This window comes from Penicillium chrysogenum (assembly GCF_028827035.1).
Source record: "Penicillium chrysogenum strain IBT 35668 chromosome Unknown utg000002l_segment0_segment0, whole genome shotgun sequence".
Lineage (NCBI taxonomy): Eukaryota > Fungi > Ascomycota > Eurotiomycetes > Eurotiales > Aspergillaceae > Penicillium > Penicillium chrysogenum.
In genome coordinates, this window is record NW_026622750.1 from 5,418,982 (window position 1) to 5,443,671 (window position 24,690).

The 24,690-nt window shown below is 50.1% G+C and overlaps 6 protein-coding genes across 6 annotated transcripts; 3 read left to right on the forward strand and 3 right to left on the reverse strand.

Annotated features, from left to right (window-relative positions):
* Positions 1–169: 169 nt before the first annotated feature.
* Positions 170–3,805, reverse strand: N7489_005266 (isoleucine--tRNA ligase ILS1; the record flags this gene model as incomplete). Its single annotated transcript, XM_056711018.1, has 7 exons — positions 170–1,553; positions 1,648–1,692; positions 1,752–1,877; positions 1,937–3,186; positions 3,251–3,419; positions 3,492–3,583; positions 3,644–3,805. The coding sequence occupies 7 exons, from the start codon at positions 3,803–3,805 to the stop codon at positions 170–172; spliced, it is 3,228 nt and encodes a 1,075-aa protein (XP_056569439.1).
* Positions 3,806–4,380: 575 nt separating this feature from the next.
* rat1 (5'-3' exoribonculease Dhp1) lies at positions 4,381–7,868 on the reverse strand (the record flags this gene model as incomplete). The annotated part of the gene is given in 8 exon segments (XM_056711019.1): positions 4,381–4,944; positions 5,091–5,602; positions 5,667–5,700; positions 5,757–6,325; positions 6,340–6,997; positions 7,025–7,150; positions 7,202–7,482; positions 7,562–7,868. 8 exon segments carry the CDS (start codon positions 7,866–7,868, stop codon positions 4,381–4,383), a joined length of 3,051 nt encoding a protein of 1,016 aa, XP_056569440.1.
* A 459-nt stretch (positions 7,869–8,327) lies between these two features.
* On the forward strand, positions 8,328–12,056 carry N7489_005268 (uncharacterized protein; the record flags this gene model as incomplete). Its single annotated transcript, XM_056711020.1, has 6 exons — positions 8,328–8,603; positions 8,655–8,705; positions 8,755–8,950; positions 9,027–9,490; positions 9,544–11,916; positions 11,985–12,056. 6 exons carry the CDS (start codon positions 8,328–8,330, stop codon positions 12,054–12,056), a joined length of 3,432 nt encoding a protein of 1,143 aa, XP_056569441.1.
* A 923-nt stretch (positions 12,057–12,979) lies between these two features.
* N7489_005269 (uncharacterized protein) lies at positions 12,980–14,083 on the forward strand (the record flags this gene model as incomplete). Its single annotated transcript, XM_056711021.1, has 1 exon — positions 12,980–14,083. The coding sequence occupies one exon, from the start codon at positions 12,980–12,982 to the stop codon at positions 14,081–14,083; it is 1,104 nt and encodes a 367-aa protein (XP_056569442.1).
* Positions 14,084–14,641: 558 nt separating this feature from the next.
* On the forward strand, positions 14,642–19,463 carry N7489_005270 (pentafunctional protein ARO1; the record flags this gene model as incomplete). Its single annotated transcript, XM_056711022.1, has 2 exons — positions 14,642–19,366; positions 19,437–19,463. 2 exons carry the CDS (start codon positions 14,642–14,644, stop codon positions 19,461–19,463), a joined length of 4,752 nt encoding a protein of 1,583 aa, XP_056569443.1.
* Positions 19,464–20,055: 592 nt separating this feature from the next.
* Positions 20,056–21,840, reverse strand: N7489_005271 (cytochrome P450; the record flags this gene model as incomplete). The annotated part of the gene is made up of 5 exons (XM_056711023.1): positions 20,056–20,187; positions 20,261–21,131; positions 21,184–21,308; positions 21,363–21,550; positions 21,609–21,840. The coding sequence occupies 5 exons, from the start codon at positions 21,838–21,840 to the stop codon at positions 20,056–20,058; spliced, it is 1,548 nt and encodes a 515-aa protein (XP_056569444.1).
* Positions 21,841–24,690: the final 2,850 nt, after the last annotated feature.

Sequence of the window (24,690 nt, forward strand, 5' to 3'; positions counted from 1 at the left end):
GTTTGGGTACGGCGGCGCAAACAGGGAGCATTTTGTAAATTATTCTAGGTTGAATTTCGCTAGGTACTGAAGGAGGACTAGTCGTGAAAGACCATATGATTTCATTCAAGGCAATAGCAGTAGGTTAAAAGTAGACTTTATATCTACAAATGCTGTTTTGGATGACTTTCTAAAGCTTGAGAAGGCGCAACAAGAAAGTGGCATTTTGCACCTCCTGTTCTTCCTGCGAAATGGTGCCCTCTTCCTCTCCAGTAGGAAGCTTATCGCCACCAAATGCACTCTGCTCAACTGGGCGGCGCAGGACCTTCTCAAAGGCTTGAGCCTGGGACTTGAAAGCCTCGCCAAGGCCAACGTTATCCGGGTCCGAAATCACGGTGTATTCCATTTTCACGTCGTCGGTGGGAACAAGCCCAGCCTTCTTGCGAAGGCGTTGAACTCGGTTGATAATTTCACGACCCAGACCCTGATGAGCCAGCTCTGGGTACAAGTTCACATCGAGAATTGTCAACACGTCGGCATCCGTGTTTGTTTCCATGCCCTTGGAGTTGTCAGTCTCCTTAATTCCTCGCTTCACAACGAGGTCACCCTCAACGAGTTCAATGCCATCAACCAAGATCTTCTTGTTGGCGATGTATCCCTTCACGTCATCGCTTGTAATAGAAGGCAAGGCTTTCTTAACTGCTTGGACGGCCTTCTTCAGCTTCTTTCCGAGCACAGGCCAGTCAGCGGACACCGAGTATTCGACATCGTATTTGGCTTCATCAGAGGAAAGAACAAGTTCCAAAACGTTCAGCTCTTCGAGAATGTAAGGCTCAAGAGACTTGACATCCTCAAGATATTGCGGGTCATTATGAATCACGATAAGTGACTTCAACGGGGTCTTGAGACCGATGGTCCGACGCTCGCGCGAGATACGGCCGAGTTCAATAATAACCTGCATCCGGGCAACTCTGCGTTCAACAACTTCGTCGAAGAGCTCTTGGCGCACTTCGGGGAAGGGAAGGAAGTGCACGCAACGGCTGTCTTCGGCACGGAGCGACTCAGGGATGTGGGGAAGAAGGCGCTGGTAGATGTTGTCGGTGACGAATGGAGTGAATGGAGCAAGGCCTCTGACAAGGGTGTACAGAACCTCAAATAGAGTGTTCAGGGCGTGCAGTGTGTCATCAACGCCATTTTCACCCTTGAGTCTCTTGCGGTTGAAGCGAATGTACCAGTTGGTCGTGTTGTCAATCAACTCTAGGAGCCGAGGTACGACGGTATACAGACGGTAAGCGGCCATCTCCTGGTTAATGAACAGAAGCAGGGATTGACAGCTGGCAAGGATCCAACGATCCATCACGTTTGTGTTGGTGCTCTCTGCTGCAGGATTAAAGACAAAGTCGATGTCTGAAGTCTTCTTCAGGAGGGTCACCTGGCCCTCAAAGAACTTGTAGCTATTCCACAATGGGAGAAGCACCTTGCTGACGATTTCCTTGACACCAGATTCCTTGAATCTAAGAGGCTCAGCACGAACGACAGGGCTGTTGATCATGTACAATCGAAGAGCATCCGATCTGTTTAGATGATGTTAATGAGAATTCTTGTTGGGACAATCCTGAAAAGTATGAACAACTCGGGGCTGGAGAACTGGAGAGCTGCGGAACTCACCCGTATGAATTCATGATCAGCGCTGGATCCGGGTAATTTTTCAATCTGTAGGATCAGGCGTAGTTAGATAGAGTCCGGGTCATATCGAGATGGTGCTCACATACCTTTTGGACATCTTTAGACCGTTTTCTGCGAGGACAATGCCATTCACCACTACATTCTTGTAGGGCAGTTTTTGACGCAAGTGAACTCCGATCACGCTGAGTACATAGAACCACCCTCGCGTTTGACTAAAAATCCAACATTAACACGTGAAACCTGACACAAGAGTGGGAAATCGTTAACTTACTCGAGGCCTTCGGCAATAAAGTCTGCAGGGAAACGGTCCTCGAACTCCTCTTTACCCTCAAAGGGGTAGTGTACACTTGCGAAGGGCATACTTCCAGATTCAAACCAACAGTCAAAGACCTCCGGAACACGTCTCAAAACGCCATTTCCTTTCGAAGAAGGGATCGTGATGTGGTCGACCTTGTCCCGATGAATATCGGTGAGCTCGCCCTCGTAGCCACTCAATTCCCTAAGTTGCTCAATGCTACCAATAGCAACAACTTCTGAGAAATCGTCACTAACCCATAATGGCAACGGTGTTCCCCAGAAACGGTTCCGAGAAATGTTCCAGTCGTGGGCGTTCCGAATCCAGCTGGCAAATCTCCGCTCCTTAACATTGGAAGGGACCCAGTGGGATTTCTCAATACCTTCAAGGATATCAGGAATGATAGGCTTGACCTTCACAAACCAGGATGGCACAGCACGGTAGATCAGAGGGGTATCGGACCGCCAGCAGAAAGGATAGCTGTGAGTAATCTGGCTATCAACAAGGACACGACCATTGCTCTTAAGGAGCTTGATGATGCCCTTGTCAGCAGCCTTGACATTCTGGCCCACAAAGTCTCGGACTTGAGCTGTGAAACAGCCCTGCGCATCAACGGGGTTCGGGGGAAGACGAGTCTCGGAAATGACACCGTGGTTCATGGCGACTTGGTAATCCTCCTCACCAAAGGCAGGAGACTGGTGAACAATACCAACACCATCCTCGGCAGTGACATATTCGTCATTCAGCACTTGGAAGGCATAGTCCTTGAATTCTTCATAGAAGTAATCAAAGAGGGGCTGGTACTTCCATCCGAGCATATCAGAACCCTTGATGCGGTCGACGATCTTGAACTTGGCCTTCTTCGGGTCCTTGTAGATAGTCCGAAGAAGTGCCTCCAGAAGGATGTAGTGTTTCTTTGTAGCCTCATCGTAGATCTTTACGTACTCGAATTTGGGGTTGGCACACAGGCCGGTGTGGGATGGAAGTGTCCATGGGGTAGTGGTCCATGCAAGTAGGCATGTCTCGGGGTCATCCAGCAAAGGGAATGTCACAACAACGGCAGGGTCCTGCACATCCTTATAGTTCTGCTGCGCTTCGAAGTTGCTGAGCGGCGTGTTGAGGGCGGTAGAGTAAGGCATGACACGGTATCCTCGGTAGACGAGACCTTTATCGAAGAGTTCCTTGAAAACCCACCAGACAGATTCCATGAATGACGGGTTCATGGTCTAAATGACGAGGGGGGAACGCGTTAACGTAGGGGCGCAGAATGTCAAACGGACTCTAGCGTACCTTGTAGTCGTTATCGAAGTCAATCCAGCGACCCAAGCGCTCGATGGTTTCGCGCCATTCTGTTGCGTATCTCATAACAATCGATCGGCACTCCTCGTTGTATTTCTCGATTCCGATCTCTTGGACCGCCTGCAGACCAGACATGCCCAATTTCTTGTCAATTTCATACCTAGGATTTGTATCAGCCAAACCGAACTACACATTCTTGGGTGAGCTTGTCTTGAATTGAAATTGAACTTACTCAATGGGCACACCATGCGTATCCCAGCCAAAACGGCGCTCCACATGGAATCCCTTCATAGACCAATAACGGGGGATGACATCCTTGATTGTCTAACGAAAAGTATTAGACCTACTTGCAACTCATTCGCAAATTGTTGGCTGTGATCTTACCGAAGCAAGCAAATGTCCGTAATGGGGAGTTCCGGTAGCGAATGGAGGGCCGTCGAGGAATCCATAGCGTGGCTTTCCAGCCGAAAGTTCAACTTGGCGATTGAAGGCATCGATCTCCCTCCACCGAGCGAGCACGAGTTCTTCTTCCGCAGGAAAATCCATGACGTGGTGACTCCAGTAGTTTTCGAGAAAAGATTGACTGCGACTAACAACCTCTCAGGGCTTGCAAGTCCACACGGGTGAGTCACCCCGCCTCGTTTTTCTGCCAGTGTGCCCTGTCTTGACCCCTCCAAGTACACCGCCTTCTACAACCAGACAAAGATCATGTGCGCTTGATGCAGAAGATGAAAGGACTCCTGTATAAGACCTTGGCAAGAGTGGGAAAATGCAAAAGGCCAATTATTATATGACTATAACTTGTACATCTTGAGTAGGCTATGTGGTGAGCACAGTATTTCTACCACCTACTTATACTGCAGCACAGGATATACTCTTCGAGCAAGCTAACTATACTCTTTGAGGTGTCGTCAACCATAGGCTCAGCCCATGCAGGCTCTACAAGGGGCAAACAAAAAGTGCAGGAAAAATCAATTAATCAATTGAATTCATTTTCCATCTCTCTAACTCCTTTTCTTCCCCAGTCCGTCATATGTCCAATTCCCAAACGTGTCAAACAGATACCGATAGCAGTATTAAGAAGCAAGAAATAGGCAGAAAGCTGGGCCCTCATTTACTTTTTAGTACCGATTATACCCTCCTCCGCCTTGATTGTGGGAGTAGTAGTCTCGTTGCTGCCCACCACGGCCGCGTCCTCCACGATTACCTCCTCTGCCTCCACGATAATCCTGCTGGCCATAGCCTGGTTGATGACCACTGTTGTACTGACCACCCTGGTTGTACTGATTTTGCTGGCCATAATAGTCTCCAGGTTGTTGGTAGCCGTGTTGGGGAGGGTGCTGAGGTGGGTACTGGTATGACATTCCGCCACGTGGAGGGGGAGGCGGTCCTCTGGCGTAGCCTCCGTACCCTTGGCCAGGGGGAACCCATCCAGGAGGTACCATTGGGGCCCCACCGGGACCTCCGAGACCAGGTTGTGGGCCGGAATTGAACTTCGGATCAAGATGAGCGGCGAATGGGTTCGGGCGGTCACTCGAGTAGTTCATCCGGCCGCCACGTCCTCTGCCCTGGAAAGGTGCGCCACCGAATGATCGGCCCGAGTTCTGTGATCGAGTCTGGGTGGCTCTGATATCGTTTGAATCCAGCATTGGTGTCGGTAGCTTCACCCCGCGTAGAAGCATAGACTTGTGGACATGAGAAGATTTCGGGATCGTATACATGACCCTTTTCATCAATTAGTATACGAAGCAAATACGGAGATGGAGGGTTTGGAGGGTGACAAAGGGTGAAACTCACGTGAGAGAACGATCGTCATCAACTCCTGGCATACCATGTGCCTCCAACGGCGAGACCAACGAGCTGTGGGGATATAGGTCTCGCTGCGCTCGACAATACCGGCAAGGCCGCCACTCACGTCCTCTTTAAGGGGATATTGTGCCGGACCGGGCTTCTTGGAGTAGAAGTTCGCGACAAGGTCTTGGTACAAGGGGTTTCGGTCAGATAGCAGAAGAACTTCCTGACCATGAGTGTTGCGACTCTTTTCATCCTCAGTAAGGAGAGGATATACCTTCGCCATGGCGTTCAGAAGACGAGTCTCGTCAATGAAAGGAAGAAGAATCACGCCTTGCCAGGCAAATTTCTTGCCGTTCAAGTCCAGGGGGAAGTCCTCCGGGTAAAAATCGATGATCTCGCTATCGGGGCTTTCCATGAGAGGATGGAAAACTTTCGGCAGTGCGTGGTTAGATGAGGCAGGCAAGACTCCCATGAGCTGTTCAAATGGTTTAAATATCGTGCCCTTCTCAAATTTGACGTCCATATCGGCGATATCAACGAAATCAGCAGCTGTACGTTACGTGTTAGCTTCTTTCCGGGAAAGACGAAGGAAAAGATGAAAGAAGAAACCTACCAAATGGCGCATAGTGCCTCGGGTAATACCAAGTCTGCCATCAAGTTAGCTAAGCTCAATCGTATAATTAAGTAGGGATCGACGACATACCCAAGAGGGGCACCCCTGGAAGTAATAGCGCAAAACCCAACAAAGACCAATCGCATATTCGCGAGCGACCTGGTGGCGGAATTCTAAATCTTTCGGGTCCACGCCGAATTTTTGCTCATAGTATCGATCGGCATATCCTGGCTCCCACAGCTTGACAGTGTCTTCTTGGGGCTCATCTTGTTTAGGCTTCTCAGCAGCAACAGTAGCGGGCAGAGGAGAGTCTCTGCCCGGTGTTCCTATCTCGGTAACATCCTGTTCAGCTTCATCCGCCTTTCGTTTTCCGAGAACCCCGGGAGAAGTTTGTTCTGGGGTTTCACTTGATACATCCTCGCCGTCTGTGGCTGGAGTTTCGCTGTCTCCAGCTCCATCCTGTTTGCCCTTCATGAGTTTACTCTTGAGCACAGCAGCGGCGCTCTTATTCTCCATGTTAGCACGGTACACAGCTCCACGGTTGATGACCATGCTGTGTGTCAGCTCTCTGGTCTCCTTGTTCAAGTGACCTCGGCCGGGTGTGATGAGTTCCATGGGTGGGACAGGCTCGCCGCCGCCACCGCGAGAGCGATCGCCAGCTGTTAAGTCATACTGGGGGAGCTCCGTCTTCGCTTTTGAGCACGCTCTTCGTTTCGAGCTGCATCTTGCTCCTTGCGTCTCTTCTCGTTTGCCTGCTTTCTTTCATCCGCTTGCCGACGACGTGCGAAGATAGCATCCTCTTGCTTCGCCAGTCCTTGCAAGATAATTTGAGCGTTTTTCAACTCGACACTTCCATCTTTGGTAAGGTAACTTCCCATGGCAGGGAGACTGTCACGCCAGATCGCGATCAGGGTATCAATTCCGTTTTCACGAATATCCAAAGAAGGCAGATGAGGAAGGAAATCGTTTCCAACGAAGAAACACATGAAGACCCAGTCATCCAGAGCACGTTCAAGGTCGAATGGGAACGGTTGCTGAGGAACACGAAGCTCCACAGCAAGATATTCTCTTAGCACAGCGACATGGAGCCAAATGAATGGCTTCAGGGGGGCAGCGTGCTGCTTTTCGTCGAATTCCCCACTCTTCTCCTTTGGGCGGCCTAGACACTCCTCAGCCTTGTGGCCGTTCTGTCCACAAAGTCTGCACCCGCGAGGCCTAGAGTCTTGAGCAAACACGTCTTCACGCAGTACACGGAAGTAAGGTTCGTGGGTACCAAGACCCAGCATAATCAGATCAGCGTCCTTGGGTTTGAAATTAGTGAACCGACAAGACTAATTTGAAATATTCCCACAACTTACTAGACCATAGATGACATGACGAGTGTTTGGGTCGTGATAAGGCGAGGCTCGCTGCGATCGCACAAAATTCATGATCTTGTGCTCTCCTTCTCCTGGGACCGTGGCATCCGAAATGATGATTTTCAGCTGTCAACGTCAGTGTGTTCATTGGTACCAATAAAAGAAATCAGAACATACATTTTCCCAACCCGGGTCAGTGTTGAGCTTGTAGGCAATCCAATACCGTAACGAGGCGGCAAGGATATCCATGAAGGGCGTTCCTGGCGTGATAACGTTGCTGTCCCACGTCTTCTGAACAACCTCCTCCCGAATCAACTGTTCGCCGGTCTTCGTAGCATGCTGCTGAGCAAGCATCTTGTGGAGCTCCTCCTTCTTCTGGTCATTCTCCTTGGCCTCTTGCGCCGAGCGGAATCGACGCGCGCGCTGCTGGTTCATCTTCGCTCTTGGGGCGACACCATCTATAGGATCGGGGTTAGTGGACACCGCCGATTTGGAGCATACGAGGGAATTGAAAGCGCCATTGGACTGTGCACATACCGATAGCGATCATGAGAAGCTTTCTGGGGCGCACCATGTTGACCACTCGATCAGTGTACTTGTAGATTTCCATCATCATTTCCTGCTCATCCGCTGGGGGAGGCTTCCCCTCGGGATGGGTACATGGATGAACAATACCATTCATGTCCAGGTAAAGGTTATCCTGCTCCTCACCATTAGGGTTCGGACGAGTGATATCGATTGGGATTTCTTCTCCATCGACCACTTGGGGCTGCTCCTCAATAACCGGAGAAACAATCTTCGGATATTTGTTGGAGAGCCATCGGAACAGCGCGGGGACACCCATGATGGTAATGCGACACTCGTGTGGTCAATATTTGGGAGTTCGAGTACTGTGGTGTCGCAATCAGTTGAATGCTGTTCGTGCAGGCGCTGGCGCTGGCGCTATCTCTCTGTTCGTGAATGAAATACAACCCTAGCCGGTCCACATGAGATACAGACTCCTTTGAATCACGTAATAGAGGTAAAAGAGAGATGCAACCGCAGATATGATCGCGGTGCAGGCTGGCAGTAGTGAAAGTCAGTTAGCCGTTGACGAAAAGATTAATTCCGGGCGGTCGGCGATTCTGCGGGTTGAGCCAAGATCGGCATTTAGCCCCCTTCGGCAATACAACAGGACAGCTTTCTACTGCAATCAGCGAGCCAACCAACCTCTTCATTTTTCTCACTTTTTGCTCTCTCATAAATGACTACCAATCCCTATACCCTTGGCTGGCAGTGACCATGATATTGCGAATCAACTACCATGTTCCGAATCCTCGAGTCGCAAGCTCCGGCCAAACAAACGGCTACGGACACAATCGACGTTTTAAGCAGTAGACTGCAGAGTGCTACATTGTTGGAAGATCGGCGGGCAGCAATCCAAGGATTACGAAGCTTTGCTAAACTCTACCCTGCGTCAGTCGCTTCTGGTGGCCTGCGGTCATTGATCAGCAGTCTACGCAATGACAGTGAGGATGTGGACACAATCAAAGTGGTCCTCGAGACCCTTTTGATGCTCTTCACGCCTGATGAATCTAGCGTGGGTAGCTTGGACTCTGAATTCACTCTAGTTGCTCACGTACATATTTAGCCTGAGGCGTCGGACGAAATAGCCCTGTGGCTTGCGGATGAATTCACTCAGGTACGCATCGTGATCTCGGTCCCGAGATGATGGACTAACGTCTATAAAGCGACAAGACAATATAACTACTCTACTCGACCTTTTAGAAGCCCGCGAATTTTACTCCCGCCTTTATTCTCTCCAATTGATTTCCCACATTTGCAGCGCACGACCAGAACGAACACAAGAATGTATCTTTACAGCGCCGCTGGGTATTTCCAAACTAGTCAGTGTGCTGACAGATGCGAGGGAACCAGTACGAAACGGTATGTCTCGTTTAATATCTGCGTCCATGTTGAACATGAAATGTCGGAGCTGACAAACTGTGTCCTCATCCGCTAGAGGCTCTCGTCTTGTTGATTGCCCTGACCCCCGCCTCGGAAGAGCTTCAAAAGCTTGTGGCATTCGAGAACGCATTTGAAATACTTTTCTCTCTTATCGAAGCTGAAGGAGCATTGACTCATGGGACTGAGGTAGTGGAAGATTGCCTCTCCTTGTTGGCTCACTTGTTGAGGTTCAATGTTTCCAACCAATCGTTTTTCCGCGAGACCGGTTGTGTTAAAAGAGTAACACAGCTGCTTTATGAATGTCAACAGGAGCCAGAAGATAACGAGCCGGCGCCACAATGGACATTGGTCCACCGAGATAAGAATGTCTGGGGCCTATTGGCCATCATTCAGTTGTTCTTGATTCGCGGTGGCATGAGCACACCCCTTAACCAGACTGCATTCTGGCAGAATGGCGTGACGGAACAAGTTCTTAGCATTGCATTCGGCCAAAGGTTCAGTGTTAGCGTGACCTCGAAGGTGAGATTCTGCCACTACCGATCCTTGTCTGCATTTTTACCTAACAAAGCCAGGCCTTGTCAACTTGTGCCGATCTGATCCGCGGCAACTCGCCGTTGCAGGAAAGATTTGGTGATATCGAAGTCCTGTGGGGCTCGTATCCCCGGGGCGACAAGGCTGTTAACGGTGATAATGAACCTTTACGCATCAATGTCATTGAAGCATTTCTAAAGCTCAGTCTCGAACCTGCTCCCAACAACCTTTTGGACGCACGACTTGCTGCCTGCGAATGTATGAAAGCATTTTTCGCCCATCATCCTGGAATTCGCATGCATGTGCTCAGGCGAGCGATTGAAGGGCATACCAGTGGCCAGGATCGGATTCCCAATATCCTGTCTGTACTGCTCACTGCACCGGAAGCGCGAGGAAATGCGGATCCGTATCAAGTGTGGATGGCCTGCGTTCTGATGTTCCATTTGCTCTTTGATGATGCAGAGGCGAAGGCAACAGCTATGGCTGTTACTGAGGGCGATGCTGAGAGTGGTGAAGAAGTGGTCACCAGTGTCCAATCTGTCATTGGAAACCTGATTACTGGTCTGCAGCGCGGTGATGATGAAAGAATTACAGTCGGATATCTCATGTTGCTCTGTGGTTGGCTTTTTGAAGACCCAGACGTCGTGAATGACCTTCTTGGAGAAGGTAGCTGCATTCAAACCTTGTTGCAGGAAATCAAGCACCAGCGCGCCCCCAGCAAATTGGTGCCCGGCCTTTGCACCGTGCTGTTGGGTGTCATTTACGAGTTCTCCACAAAAGATTCCCCGATCCCGCGCATCACGCTCCATAAGCTACTCATCGAACAGCTTGGCAGGGAACAGTATATTGACAAGATCACGAGACTTCGAGAATGTCCCTTAGTTCGCGACTTTGAGGTCCTTCCCCAAACCGCTGGTGCTCAGCTCGAGGGTGGACTGCCGGAAGTGTTTTTTGACCGCTCGTTCGTCGAGTTCTTGAAAGATAACTTCAGCCGATTGCTTCGTGCAATTGACCGTGAGCCCGGGTTTGAGATTTCCGTCGTTACCAATGGCGTCGAGAAGGGGATTTCACGTGAACTTGTTGATTCGTTGCGTGCAGAAATTGAAGACCGCACCCAGACCCTTCAAAAATTGGAGTCTGATCTCGTTACTATCCAACGGAGGCTTGATCAAGAACAGTTGGACCACCGAAAGACAAAGGAATCCAACGCGGTTGAGTTGTCAAAGGCTCAACAGACCAACCAAGCTCTGCAACAAAGCCATGTGCAGGAGCTATCTCAACAGCTATCGAAGCTCGAAAATGAACATAAGCATTACAAGAACGAGTTACTCAAGCAGCATAGTGATCAGCTCCGTGCCATCGACCATCAACTCAAGCAGACTTCGGCGGAATCTGAAAGCAAGAGCAATAAAGCAAAGGAGCTGAGAGAGCATCATGAGCGGGAAGTTGCTGCTCTGCAGCAAACCATTCGCGGCTTGGAGTCGGAGCTTTCTCGCATCCAGGAACAACATACAGCACAAGTTGTCAATCTCAATAATAAACTCCAGGAGCTGGAAAATATCACCAACCAGTCCAATGAGGCCCACGGTGTGCAGGTCACTGATCTTCAAAGGAAGATTCAAAATCTGGAAAGTGCCAAGAAATCTCACAATGGCCAAGTTGATAACCTCAACAAGGAGATACAGGGGTTGCAGAACACAATCAGCCAGTCCAAGGATGCCCACGATGCACAGGTCGCCGGTCTTGAAAAGAAGATTCAGGACCTGGAAAATACTAAGAAAGCCAATGATGGTCAGGTGGCAGAGCTCAACAAGAAAATCAAGGATCTTGAAAGCTCCAAGGGGACCCACGATGGAGAAGTCACCGATCTTACCAAAAAGATGCAGCACCTGGAATCTACGTTGGCCGCAACCAAACGACGTCACGAAGCAGAAGTCGGTAACTACAAGAGCAAAGTTGAAACGTTGGAGTCTAATCTCTCTACAATCAAGCGGCAGTATGAGGCTGAGTCCACTGGCCACAGTAATACAGTCGGGGCTCTCGAGTCAAATCTCGCCGCAGCCAAAGAAGAGTATGAAGCTGAGATCGCCACTCTCAAGCAATCTGTCGCAGCTCTAGAGTCAGACCTCGCCAAGGCTCAGAAGTCTGGCAATGGTCTTAAAACAGCCCAAGAAGGCACCGCATCTCAGACCTCTGCGCTGGAAGCACGAGCTAAAGAGGCTGAGGGCAAGGCCGGAGAGGCCGAGTCCCACGCTCGTAGTGCAGCGGAAGCCCTCAAGAGCATCCAGGCCCAGCTTGACAAAGCTAAAACTGAAGCTAAAGAAAAGGAGGAGGCTCGCCAGTCAGCCCAATCTGAACTGGAAGACCTGCTAATTGTCTTCGGAGACCTCGAGGCTAAGCGAACGGAGGACAAGGTATGTTTACTGGCTCGACACATTTTCAAGCTGCTCCTGCCTCCTGAGGGTATGACTAACAATTATAGAAACGGCTCAAGGAGCTCGGAGAGGAAGTCTCTGAGGCTGAGGACGATGACGAGGATGAGGAAGATGAGTGATGGACATTCATGTGTAAATAGCCTGGTAAACAAAGATTTCAATTCTTCAGTGATTCACGGTGTGATGCCACGAAATGCCACAGCTTTAGTAGTTAGCTACTGTATATCATTCTAAAGCTGATTTATTTCACTCTACTGTCCATATTCCCGTTCCCATCGGCTGCTTTTTACCTGCTTAGGGAAGCAGTAGGGGTCTCAGTTGAGCCTGGCATCCAATACAAAAGATTACTCGACTCTATTTTGACATCTTCCGTCCCTCACTCGTATATGTCATACGGGTAGAACACTTTCCAGGGTTGACTTCAAATAAGTCTTTAGTCTGCATACACATAATACTACTAGCAGGCAAGCACTATGCTAACTACGGACTTGTACACTCAAACAGGCCTGATAGCGGAACCTGCAAGTACGTATCTACAACTTCGCGCCCAGGTCGATTCCACATGGGCAAGCCTTGGATGTTGGGTACATGATTAATTATCATGTACATAGGTACTCAGTGATGTACTCTTTCAAATATAATGGCTGCTGACACCAATGGAGCTTACTCAGAAAGGGGTATCATATAATAGAAGATCAGAAGAGCTTCTGATTACTAGGCTCATTTTCTTGTAAAGCAAACAAGCCATAGTGCCTATTTAAACCCTCTGTTCATGTCGACCTAGACTTCTCTTCCACTCTTCTACCCATACCCATCGAAGAAGACAGCTCAAGCTTCTTCCATCGATTCTCACCCATACATCATGCCTGATACGAGTATGTCATATCGGCAATACTGTCATGAACCTGAGATCTTGTATGACTATGCATGGGCCCGTACTATGTCCCAGTCAGCAGAAAGACTTGCTGGTGCCTTGAAGCTTCGAACAACGGGTGATCTAGTAGCATTATATTGTAACGCGGAGATTCGGAGAATTATCACGATGTTTTGGGAATCGTTGGAGTCGTGGAAGTCCAAAAGCAGTGAATTTCAGGTGCTCTGGCGAGAGTTTCATGGGTCTGCCACGACAACTCCTGCGCCCCCACAAATCGACATGCAGAATGGGATTGGCAAAACCCCCAAACACGTATTCGAGCACTGGTGTGTAACTTGGCTCATACGTCTGGCCCCGACGCTATTCCCCCGCTGCAGTCTCGACACGACTCCCCCAAAACTTGATGCATATGATTATTTTCATGTACTCTGCGTGTTTCGTTTGTGGAAAAATCGACATCGGTGGGCAAATGATCCGTGGAAGCTTCCCGTGGGATTCGCTCAGAGTGTGAGGTGGCACCGCCAGCCTAGCACTGACAGACTTGGTATTCAACCCCCCGTATCCCCCATCGTCATTGGCATTGAAGAGCCAGCAACACCACTGACTCCCACAAACACACTTGAGCCCAAGCATGCGCTTCCGGCCGCCTCGGTGGGCGATGATACTGGCTTACCTGAACAACCCATCGGTGATTACACCAGCGCTCGTGAATTGCTATATCAATTTGCCGGCAAGCTGTGCGAGCAATTCCAGCAGGTCCAAATCTCGGCTTCGTCATACCCCGCTGAAAAAGTTGAAAATGCCAGTGCTCAGTTCGCTGATATCGATGGGTTGGTCGAGAAATATACCCAGACACTTGAACGGAGCTGCATCGGGGTCACCGCCGCCAATAATAAGTCTAAGTCTAGACTTCTTGGCCAAATTGCTGATCACTGTGTTCAAATGGGAAACCAGAGCATCGGGGAGACTGGCCGAGACACTGGCCTTGGAGTAAAGCACACTGGCAAATGTTTTCAAACGGCTCCAAAGACGCAAATCAGCCAACGGAACAATGGTGTTTCTAAAATCAGGACTCGACCATCGAAAGTTCTCAACGCAGGATCGAATGAACATATCCAGGCGGCATTGAATTCGGAATTGGCAGGTACATCGGTCTCGCCGGATCAGTTGGGTGCAGTCCATTCGAACACGCGAGGTCAGTTGGATTCGGTCAACTCAAGCACGGCAATCGAGTTAGACTCGGTAATCGAAGTTGATTTGACAAAAGACTGAATTCCAAGACTGTTTACGGCTATCTGCAGGGATCACGTTCAAACAGGCGATGTCGGCTAAGTTGAAATTCGAGCAAGATGTGGAATTTGGCAAATTGTTGTAGAACGTGCTGATTTCATAGTCTGAATTGAAGCTTATTTAAACTGATAGCAAAGTTTCAGAACATGAATACCATGTCTGCATGATGTAAATGTACTATAGAGGTCCAAGGGTGTTATAGATCGACAGATTGAGTCACCGGGCGGTCAAGAAACTGCCCGCGACACCGGAGGGGAAACAATACTCTCTTTCCTTTTGTGTCTTGTGGGCTTCTAACTTGGAGATTATATTCTCTTCATACACTATTGGCTCTTGGCTCAACTCTGTCCAGGTTGGTAAACTCCTCTAATCATTCACTTTCCTCCAAATGATCGGTGTGCACCTTGTATCCCTACATTCATTGTGGGGGGAAACAGATGAAGTACAATGAGTCAGGGTACTAACTTGGAAGTCACAGAATGAAATGAGCCGTCATTGAACTTTGCCATTACCAAGTCCTCATCTATATCCTCCTCCACAATGTCTGAACCCACCAAGATCAGCATCTTGGGCCGGGAGAGCATTGTCGCTGATTTTGGTCTTTGGCGCAATTTTGTCGCAAAGGACCTGATCAGTGACTTGTCCTCGACGACCTACGTTCTCGTTACCGATACCAACCTCGGATCTCTTTATACCCCCACTTTCCAAAAAACCTTTGAGGCCGCCGCTGCTTCCATCACCCCAGCCCCGCGGCTCCTCATTCACCATGTGGCACCCGGAGAAAGCTCCAAGTCACGGCAGACAAAAGCCGACATTGAAGATTGGATGCTGAGCCAGAACCCGCCATGCGGCAGAGACACAGTGATCATTGCGCTGGGTGGTGGTGTGATTGGGGATTTGATTGGATTTGTTGCAGCAACCTACATGCGAGGTGTGCGCTTCGTGCAGGTCCCGACCACGCTCCTTGCCATGGTGGACTCCTCAATCGGAGGAAAGACTGCTATTGACACTCCACTTGGTAAAAACCTTATTGGTTCTATCTGGCAGCCATCGAGAATATACATTGATCTTGAGTTCCTCGAGACTCTCCCCGTCCGAGAGTTCATCAATGGTATGGCCGAGGTCATTAAGACTGCTGCTATCTCAAGCGAAGAGGAGTTCACTGCCTTGGAGGATAACGCGGATTTAATTTTGGCTGCTGTGCGCAGCGAGCCGAAGGCTGGCCAGGGTCGCTTCGACGGCATCCGGGATATCCTGAAGGCTAGAATCTTGGCATCGGCACGTCACAAGGCCTTTGTTGTCTCCGCAGATGAGCGTGAGGGCGGTCTTCGCAACCTGCTCAACTGGGGTCATTCTATTGGACATGCCATTGAAGCGATCCTTACCCCTCAGATCCTTCACGGCGAATGTGTCGCAATCGGCATGGTAAAGGAGGCAGAGCTTGCGAGACATTTGGGCATCCTGAAGGGTGTCGCTGTCGCCCGCGTGGTAAAGTGCATCTCGGCCTACGGCTTGCCCACTTCCATGAAGGACGCACGGGTTCGTAAGTTGACTGCTGGTAAGCACTGCTCTGTAGACCAATTGCTATTCAACATGGCTTTGGACAAGAAAAACGATGGCCCGAAAAAGAAGGTTGTACTCTTGTCGGCAATTGGCCGCACTCACGAGCCAAAGGCCAGTGTCGTCTCTAATGACGATATTGGTGTCGTCCTTGCTCCCAGCGTTGAGGTTCACCCGGGAGTGCCCAAATCACTCAATGTCACTTGCGCACCACCCGGATCGAAGAGCATTTCCAACCGTGCCCTTGTACTTGCTGCGCTTGGTTCCGGAACCTGCCGCGTTAAGAATCTGTTGCACTCCGATGACACTGAGGTCATGTTGAATGCCCTAGAGCGGCTCGGTGCGGCCACTTTCTCTTGGGAGGAGGAAGGCGAAGTCCTTGTTGTGAACGGCAAAGGTGGAAAGATCATAGCAAGCCCTACGCCTTTGTACTTGGGTAACGCCGGTACTGCTTCGCGATTCCTCACCACTGTGGCTACACTCGCTACTCCCAGCAGTGTCGACTCGAGTGTCTTGACCGGCAACAACCGCATGAAGCAAAGGCCCATTGGTGATCTCGTTGACGCTCTTACCGTTAACGGTGCCGGTGTCGAGTACATGGAAAGCAAGGGATGTCTTCCTCTCAAGATCGCCGCTTCTGGAGGCTTCGCAGGAGGAAAGATCAACCTGGCCGCTAAAGTCTCCTCTCAGTATGTCTCTTCGCTGCTCATGTGTGCTCCGTACGCCAAGGAGCCAGTGACTTTGAAGTTGGTCGGTGGTAAGCCCATTTCGCAGCCTTATATCGACATGACCACTGCGATGATGAGATCTTTCGGCATCGACGTGAAGAAGTCTACCACTGAGGAGCACACCTACCACATTCCTCAAGGTCACTACGTGAACCCTGCCGAATATATTGTGGAGAGCGACGCAAGTTCTGCAACCTATCCTTTGGCCATTGCTGCTGTCACTGGCACCACCTGCACCGTCCCTAATATTGGCTCCAAGTCTCTTCAGGGCGATGCTCGTTTCGCAGTGGATGTTCTACGACCTATGGGCTGCTCCGTTGTACAGACTGATACGTCAACTACTGTCACCGGACCTACTGATGGCGTTTTGCAGCCGCTGCCCGACGTAGATATGGAGCCCATGACGGATGCCTTCCTTACTGCCTCCGTTCTCGCGGCCGTTGCCCAAGGCAAGGGCGCAAACCACACAACTCGTATCTACGGTATCGCCAACCAACGTGTCAAGGAATGCAACCGTATCAAGGCTATGAAAGACGAATTGGCTAAATTCGGAGTGATATGCCGCGAGCATGACGACGGACTCGAGATCGACGGCATTGAGCGTTCTACCCTTCGCCAGCCGTCCGGCGGTGTTTTCTGTTACGATGACCACCGGGTCGCGTTTAGTTTCAGTGTGCTGTCTCTTATCGCTCCCCAGTCTACACTTATTCTGGAGAAAGAATGTGTTGGCAAGACTTGGCCTGGCTGGTGGGACGCATTGAAACAAATGTTCAGCGTGAACCTTAATGGCAAAGAACTTGCGGAAGCTGAGCATGCCGCCTCAAGCGATGAAAAGCGGAGCAGCGCCTCCGTCTTCATCATCGGTATGCGTGGCGCTGGAAAGACCACCACTGGCAATTGGGTTGCTAAGGCTCTTGATCGTCGATTCATCGATCTTGACACAGAGCTTGAGACTTCCGAGGGTATGACTATTCCCGATATTATCAAGACACGCGGCTGGGAGGGATTCAGAGACGCGGAACTCGCTGTCCTTAAGCGCGTCCTTAAGGATCATCCTACTGGCTATGTCTTCGCCTGCGGTGGAGGTGTTGTCGAAATGCCAGAGGCACGAAAGCTGCTTACCGACTACCATAAGAGCAAGGGCAACGTCCTCCTCATCATGCGCGACATCAAGCTAGTGATGGACTTCCTTCAGATTGATAAGACCCGACCTGCCTACGTCGAGGACATGATGGGCGTGTGGCTACGACGTAAGCCTTGGTTCCAAGAGTGCAGTAACATCCAGTACTATAGCCAGCACTCCACCTCAACGGAGCTGGCCCTTGCCTCAGAGGACTTTACCCGCTTCATGCGGGTAGTCACTGGCCAAGTAGACAGCCTTAGCCTCATTAAGAAGAAGAAGCACAGCTTCTTCGTCTCATTGACGTTGCCTGATGTCGAACCGTCGGGCGATATTATCACCGAGGCTTGCGTCGGGTCTGACGCCGTCGAACTGCGGGTCGACCTGTTGAAGGACCCTGCGGTTGACGGCGATATTCCCTCGATTGACTACGTCAACGAACAAATGTCACTCCTTCGCCGTCGTACCACCCTACCAGTCATCTTCACCATCCGCACCAAGAGCCAAGGTGGCCGCTTCCCCGATGATGCTCATGATGCAGCAATGCAGCTGTACCGACTAGCGTTCCGTTGTGGGTGCGAATTCGTGGATCTTGAGATCGCATTCCCCGATGCAATGCTCCGTGCCGTTACTGAGATGAAGGGTTACTCTAAGATCATCGCCTCGCACCATGATCCTAAGGGCACTCTGTCGTGGGCCAACATGTCCTGGATCCCGTCCTACAACCGTGCTCTGGAGTACGGCGATGTGATCAAGCTCGTCGGTGTTGCTAATACCCTTGATGATAACAACGCCCTTCGGAAGTTCAAGACATGGGCTGAAGAAGCCCATGATGTGCCGCTGATTGCGATCAACATGGGCGACAGTGGTCAGCTCAGCCGAATCCTGAACGGCTTCATGACCCCGGTGTCTCACCCTAGCCTTCCTTTCAAGGCGGCACCTGGTCAACTGTCCGCTGCAGAAATTCGCCGCGGTCTCTCCCTGATGGGTGAGATCAAGGCCCAAAAGTTCGCTATCTTCGGATCCCCTGTGTCTGGCTCGCGGTCTCCCGCTCTTCACAACACCCTCTTCGCCAAAATGGGTCTACCTCACGACTACTCTCGCCTGGAGACTACCAAGGTCGAAGACGTCAAGGACTTCATCCGCGCCCCCGACTTCGGTGGTGCCTCGGTGACAATCCCGCTCAAGCTGGACATCATGCCCCTACTCGACGAAGTCGCTCAGGAAGCTGAAATCATCGGCGCTGTCAACACCATCGTGCCAGTCTCCAACGGCAACAATCCCCCTCGGCTTATCGGCTACAACACCGACTGGCGAGGCATGATCCGATGCATGCGCAACGCAGGCGTTTACGGTTCCACTGGTAGCCAGAGTGCCGTGGTCATCGGCGGCGGCGGTACTGCCCGTGCTGCCATCTTCGCCCTCCACAACATGGGCTTCTCCCCAATCTACGTGGTGGGCCGTACGGCCAGCAAGCTCGAAAGCATGGTCTCGACCTTCCCGACGAACTACAATATCCGCGTTGTGGACAACCGCGCCCAGCTTGACACCGTTCCCCAGGTCGCTATCGGCACGATCCCCGCTGACCGTCCCATCGACCCTGTCATGCGCGAGACGCTCTGCCACATGTTCGAGCGCGCTCAGGAGATCGACGGTACTCTCATCGGCAAGTCTTCCGACACTAGCAAGCACCGTGTTCTTCTTGAGATGGCCTACAAGCCTGCCGTCACCGCCTTGATGCAGCTTGCATCTGATGCGGGTTGGAGCACCATTCCTGGACTGGAGGTCCTTGTTGGACAGGGTGTTCACCAGTTCGTTCACTGGACTGGTATCACTCCTTTGTACCATGAGGCAAGAGTAAGCAAACACCTTGACTATTTCCTCTCTCTCTAGCTCCCTTTCTAACCTCGTTGTCTTTTTGTTTTAGGATGCCGTCATGGGTACTGCTGAATAATTACGAATGCCTCGTGAATATCTCGGACTTTTCTCCATTTTCCATATTTGACGCCATGCCATGTTCCATGTTCTAGCGGCGACGGGCGGGTTACTAAAAGCATTCAAAACTTGTCCTGAGTTACATCTTGTTTGCCATGTTCATACGATAGTCCTCATCTACATATGATTCCATTTCGGTTATTAAGCGTATTCCACAGACGTTCTGTAGAGATGTCGTTGTCATTCATGGCATTCCAGCTGGGAATATCACCTACGCCGATTTCCTTGCGTGCAGCTCTGCGGTCGTGACTGAGGCCCGAGGTCAGCTTCTCCTCACTTGGCCGCCGAATTTGCCTGGGCCTGTCATTTATGGAGACCGCACCAACCCGCAAGTCCATTCGATGTTTCTGGTCAATTTGCTAGGGATACCGAGTGAATGACGGTGTTGGATAAACCCCGTTGCTCCAGTTTCGGTTTCAGCCTTTCGTTGTGAGTACTGTAATGCACAGAAATTGCACGAAAAAAAGAGAGAAATGGTTTGAATGTAGTCTTCTTGTAAATGGTCTTCAGGTCTAATGTCTGTATGTAGAGCCAACCTTTGATCCAAGCTTTTACTCAGCCTTCGCCTCTGAACGGGGAGAGATGGTCATCCACACGTCTCTCCAGTACCCAATACCACCTTTGACCATTAACTTGGCCTCGGGCTTACCCTTTACAGTCTCCGGCTTATATTGACGGAAGAACTAACCGACACATTAGCCACTCCGAAATAAGAAATAACACCAGGCCTCATAGGACAACCGGAAAGGAACTCACCTGCAAAGGACCCTTAAACAACTCCATCATAGCAATATCCCTCCCCAAGCAAACACGCGACCCATACCCAAACGAAAAGTTATACTTATTATACAACTTCGCCTTCTCAGCATCCAACCATCTCTCAGGCTTAAACTCCTCAGCATCAGGCCCATAAAGCTTTGGATCCCGATGCACAAGGTACGGGTTGCAGCTTATCTCCGTACCCGCCGGCGCAAAGCGACCATAAAGATCGAGCCCCGGCTCAGGGACATACCGGGGGAAGATATTCGGCGCAGAAGGACACAGGCGCATGGTCTCCTTCACACAGCCAACATAGAAAGGCAGGTGTTCCAGGACTTCATTGTACTGCGGCATATCTGAGATGAGGCCTTTACGGACGGCGTTGTCGATTTCCGCCATCATACGCTCGTACACCTGCGGGTAGATCATGAGATACTGCACCATGGCCTGGAAGGCGGTACCGGTTGTGTCTGCGCCAGCGAGCAGGACGAGCAGGACCTCGGCGCGGATATACTCCAGATCGAGGGGCTTGCCGTCTTCGGTGAGGGCCTCGAGGAAAGTCTGGAGCAGGTCTGTGCGGTCGGATTTCTTGCCGTTCTCGATGTCCGTGATGCGCTGGTCGATGAGACGGTCGCGGAAGCGCATTAGCACGCCGATGCCGGAGTTGTCTGCTGGTTTGGCGACGAGGTATTTTTTCAGGAAGGTGGTTTTCACCCATGAGGTGAAGGGGTGCAGGCGGGCTAGGAGGCCGAAGGCTGGGAGGCCATCGTGGAAGCCTTGGATTAGGCCGCCGATGTCTTCGCCTTTTTCAATGAAGCCGAAGGGCTCGCCGAAGCCGATTTCGCTGATGATGTCGTAGGCCATGTAGCTGGTTGCATTGTTAGTCTGAGTAGGGTTTTCATTTGGCTCGTTTTGCTTACACTGCCCACCAGGCGAAGTCGAAGGCTTCGCCGGTCTTTGCGAACTTTTCGTTGAGCTTGGTGGTCCATTCGGTGATGCGCATATCAACCAGTGGCTCCATTTTTTTAATATTGCTGAAACTGTACTATGTGGAGGGTCAGCTTTTGATAATTGCGAACGAACTCGTGTGTCGCCATACCGGTCCGGCAACGTGCTTTCTGAACACGGCATGGGTCTTGTGAGACCTCATGTTGAACAGGGACTCGGTCTCACCGAAGCTTCCAGTGATATAGTGTCCCGTCTTGTCAGCATTGCGGTGGTAGACTTCCGGGAGCTTTTCGTGATCGCTGACCAGCAACAATGTCGGGGTAATGCGAACAACAGGGCCTGAGAGAATCCACTTGTTAGAGACAACATTCCTTTTGGAGATAGGGTCAAGACCAACCATATTTTTTAGCAAGCGCATGGACAGTTGGCACCTCAGTCTCCTGCAGATTATGCCATGCGATCCAAAGTCGAGTTACAGAGCCCCAGAAAGGACCTGGGAATTTCGCGAGCGGACTGAAGAAGCGATAGTAAATAACTTGCCAACCAAACTTGAGCGTGACATAGGCCACAAGACCCAAGATGACATTGGTCACCGTCATCAGTGACAGGACATTTTCCGCAAGACCCATGGCGGATTTAGGGATGCAGATGCATGAAAGATGAAAACACGTTCTTCTGGCCGAGGGGGGAAGAGCCCCTCCGGAAATAAAGGACCCCAAATGAGCATTCGCATGAGACTGCATATTCATTGTAGTAAGGGTCAAAAGGTCATTGGCCAATGCTCTCTGTCGAAGGGGCTATGTCGAGCTAACAACACCCCCACGACGCTGAGGTTTGCCTGAAATGAAGTCTAGACCGAACTAGGTCTAAACGGTTGAAGATATGCTCGGCATGTGGCAGCTCGTGCATCTGTCCCTCCCCTTTGGTGCTAGTCCTTGCGCTAGAGCATTGGTAAGTCGTAAGAGGAATTGCGACTCCGCTTGCGAATTCAGAATCGGTTTGGCTGGTCCACCCGCTGCGCACATTCCTAACCAAGACCGATCCCGTGGTGATTTAGTTCCCTAACATAGTAAAGATGTTCTGAATTTGGAGAAAGACCGTTGTCAGCTGTCAGAGGGGCCGTGCGGGTTCGGTACGCCCCGTTAGGAAGAGGCGCCGTTGCGCACAATTACCTGAAACAACGATCAGCACTGGATATTAGATGCTCGGGAGCTCAGGTGCGGGACAAGGCTTTGGTGGTCCTCGAGGACCAATTACACAGGGTCAGGCAGAAATGACAAAAGTACATACCTCGCCAGCCTGTGGAGCGGGAGGCTGGCGTTCTCCACTATTGAATAGCCAGTGTTTCTCACTGGTCTCTCTGTGCGAAATACGGAACAGACTAAATGAAGCTGCGGATGACGACAGTGAGTCGTATGCATGTGCCGCATTCTCCTGGAATGTAAGGTGGCAGGGAAACGGGATATCTGCGAGGTAGTATATCACCTAGCCCTGGAGGCATGTACAACATAGGTAAGCCATGCCCAGACCCGTGGACCGAGGTCGGGACCAGTACCTGATTAGTAAGAATCCTTTGGATTCGGTACCTTTTGTATAGGTATGCCATACAAAGGATACAAATGTTACCAAAACCATAACATCTCAAGTGCTATTTTGATCAACCTCCTACAGAGTACTCCGTACATAGGTAGGGGGTTATGGGTCTATACAAGCTATGTGGAAGGTCTGTGGCGAATCTGGTATCAATATTAGTAAATATCAAGTCTACTCAAAGTAATAGAACTTCTAAGTTCGATACAATCTACTCTTATTTATCTTTAGCTAGTAGAGGAGTTGAGGGATGTTATGCTTTTTATCTAATTTGTACCTTTTGTATGGGTGTGACATACAAAAGGTACATAATCCCAACACTTACTGAGAATTATCGCGGACTTTGACTGGCACCAACCTAGAGTATATAAGCAAGCTGGGCGCTAGACACAATTATCGTATGTACTCCGTAAGCCGGGAGGCGTTAGGACCCTAGGCATGAAACAAGTTAGACTCCGACTTTTGTTTCTCCACTAGTTTTGCCCCCAAAAAAGGGGAAGAGAAAAACAGGTATTTGTGAGACAGACTAAGCCCTAGTGATTAACTATTGCTAAATACGAGTCATGACAACGTCTACAACCTACGGAGTACCGAGTATGTTGAACACAGTATGTTATAGATTGTCCTTTTTAATCCCTGCTAGCTTGGAAGCAATAGTATCTTCTAGCCCGGAGAATGATAAATTGAAATTGATAGCCGCTTAAGAATCTTTATGGAAAGGGTTGATATGTAAGATTTGGGGGTATAAGAGTTCCGTTTCCTCGCATTACATTAAAAATGTGCAGTCTAAATTTTTACTGATATCACATCTGAAATGCAATGCTTCCAAATCATTCACCGTCTATCCGTATGCTGTATGTTGTACTGAGTAGCCAACTTCGCCTAAGTCACAATGACCCACTCTCTTAGGACGGGAAGGCAAATGGACTGTGGATCGGAGGGGAGCTGCATGGGGATAGGCTCGGATTCAATTACAAGCCAATTGTCTGTCAATCCGTGCCAGGACTTTTGACGCACACCGTTCAGCTCCGGGCTCTTCTCGAGATTATCTAATAAATTTTAGGATTCACCGTAAAATCTTCTATCTTCCGTTGGACTTGGCTATATACGACGTCCTCTGGATAATGTATCCAGCCTACAACGTTAAAATATTAAGATCACCATCGGATATCTCGTGAAAACAAAAATAAATCAGATCTCTCCACGGAAATCTTCCGAGACCCACGGACTCTTTTTCTTTCTACCAAATCACAGTTCCTCTGTCCTGCGTTCTTGTTATAAGTAATAGTCCAACTTGGCAAGCCATTTTCGAATTGTCAGTCATAATGATCGCCCTTGAGACGTCTAATGTGTCGACCCATTACATATCCGAGCCAATCCCACCCCGGTCTTTAGGTGGATATCTTTGCTAAAACACAATGCCCCCTTGTCCCCGGAACAAAGCTCCATCGAACAGGGATTGGTACTTGATCTTGTCAAATGATATATCCAACGGTTTGCGCCTCGACAATTGGAGACAGCATTTCTACGTCTGAGTGGTAAACCATGCTGAAAACCCCCAGTGATCTTCTTTTTTTCCCCCTCCAACCTGAAACTCTCCATAATCGGCAGATGTATTTTAGCATAGATCAACAAAGATCTAGAGTGGTGGAGATGCTCGGTTCTGACAGTCTCGTACTCCGTGTGTCTCGTGTTGCTCTAAAAAGAAAAGGCCGTGCCAATCCCTACCATGTTTGCTTTTTCTTTCCAAACGGCGTTTTTGATGGTGTGCGGTGGATCTCCGAGGCTACTAGATCCATGCACGATGGGCATTCCTGATGTGCGCAGTCATTTTATTCGGACTCGTTCCAGGGGCATCAGAGATAAATATCTGTATAACTTGTAGACCA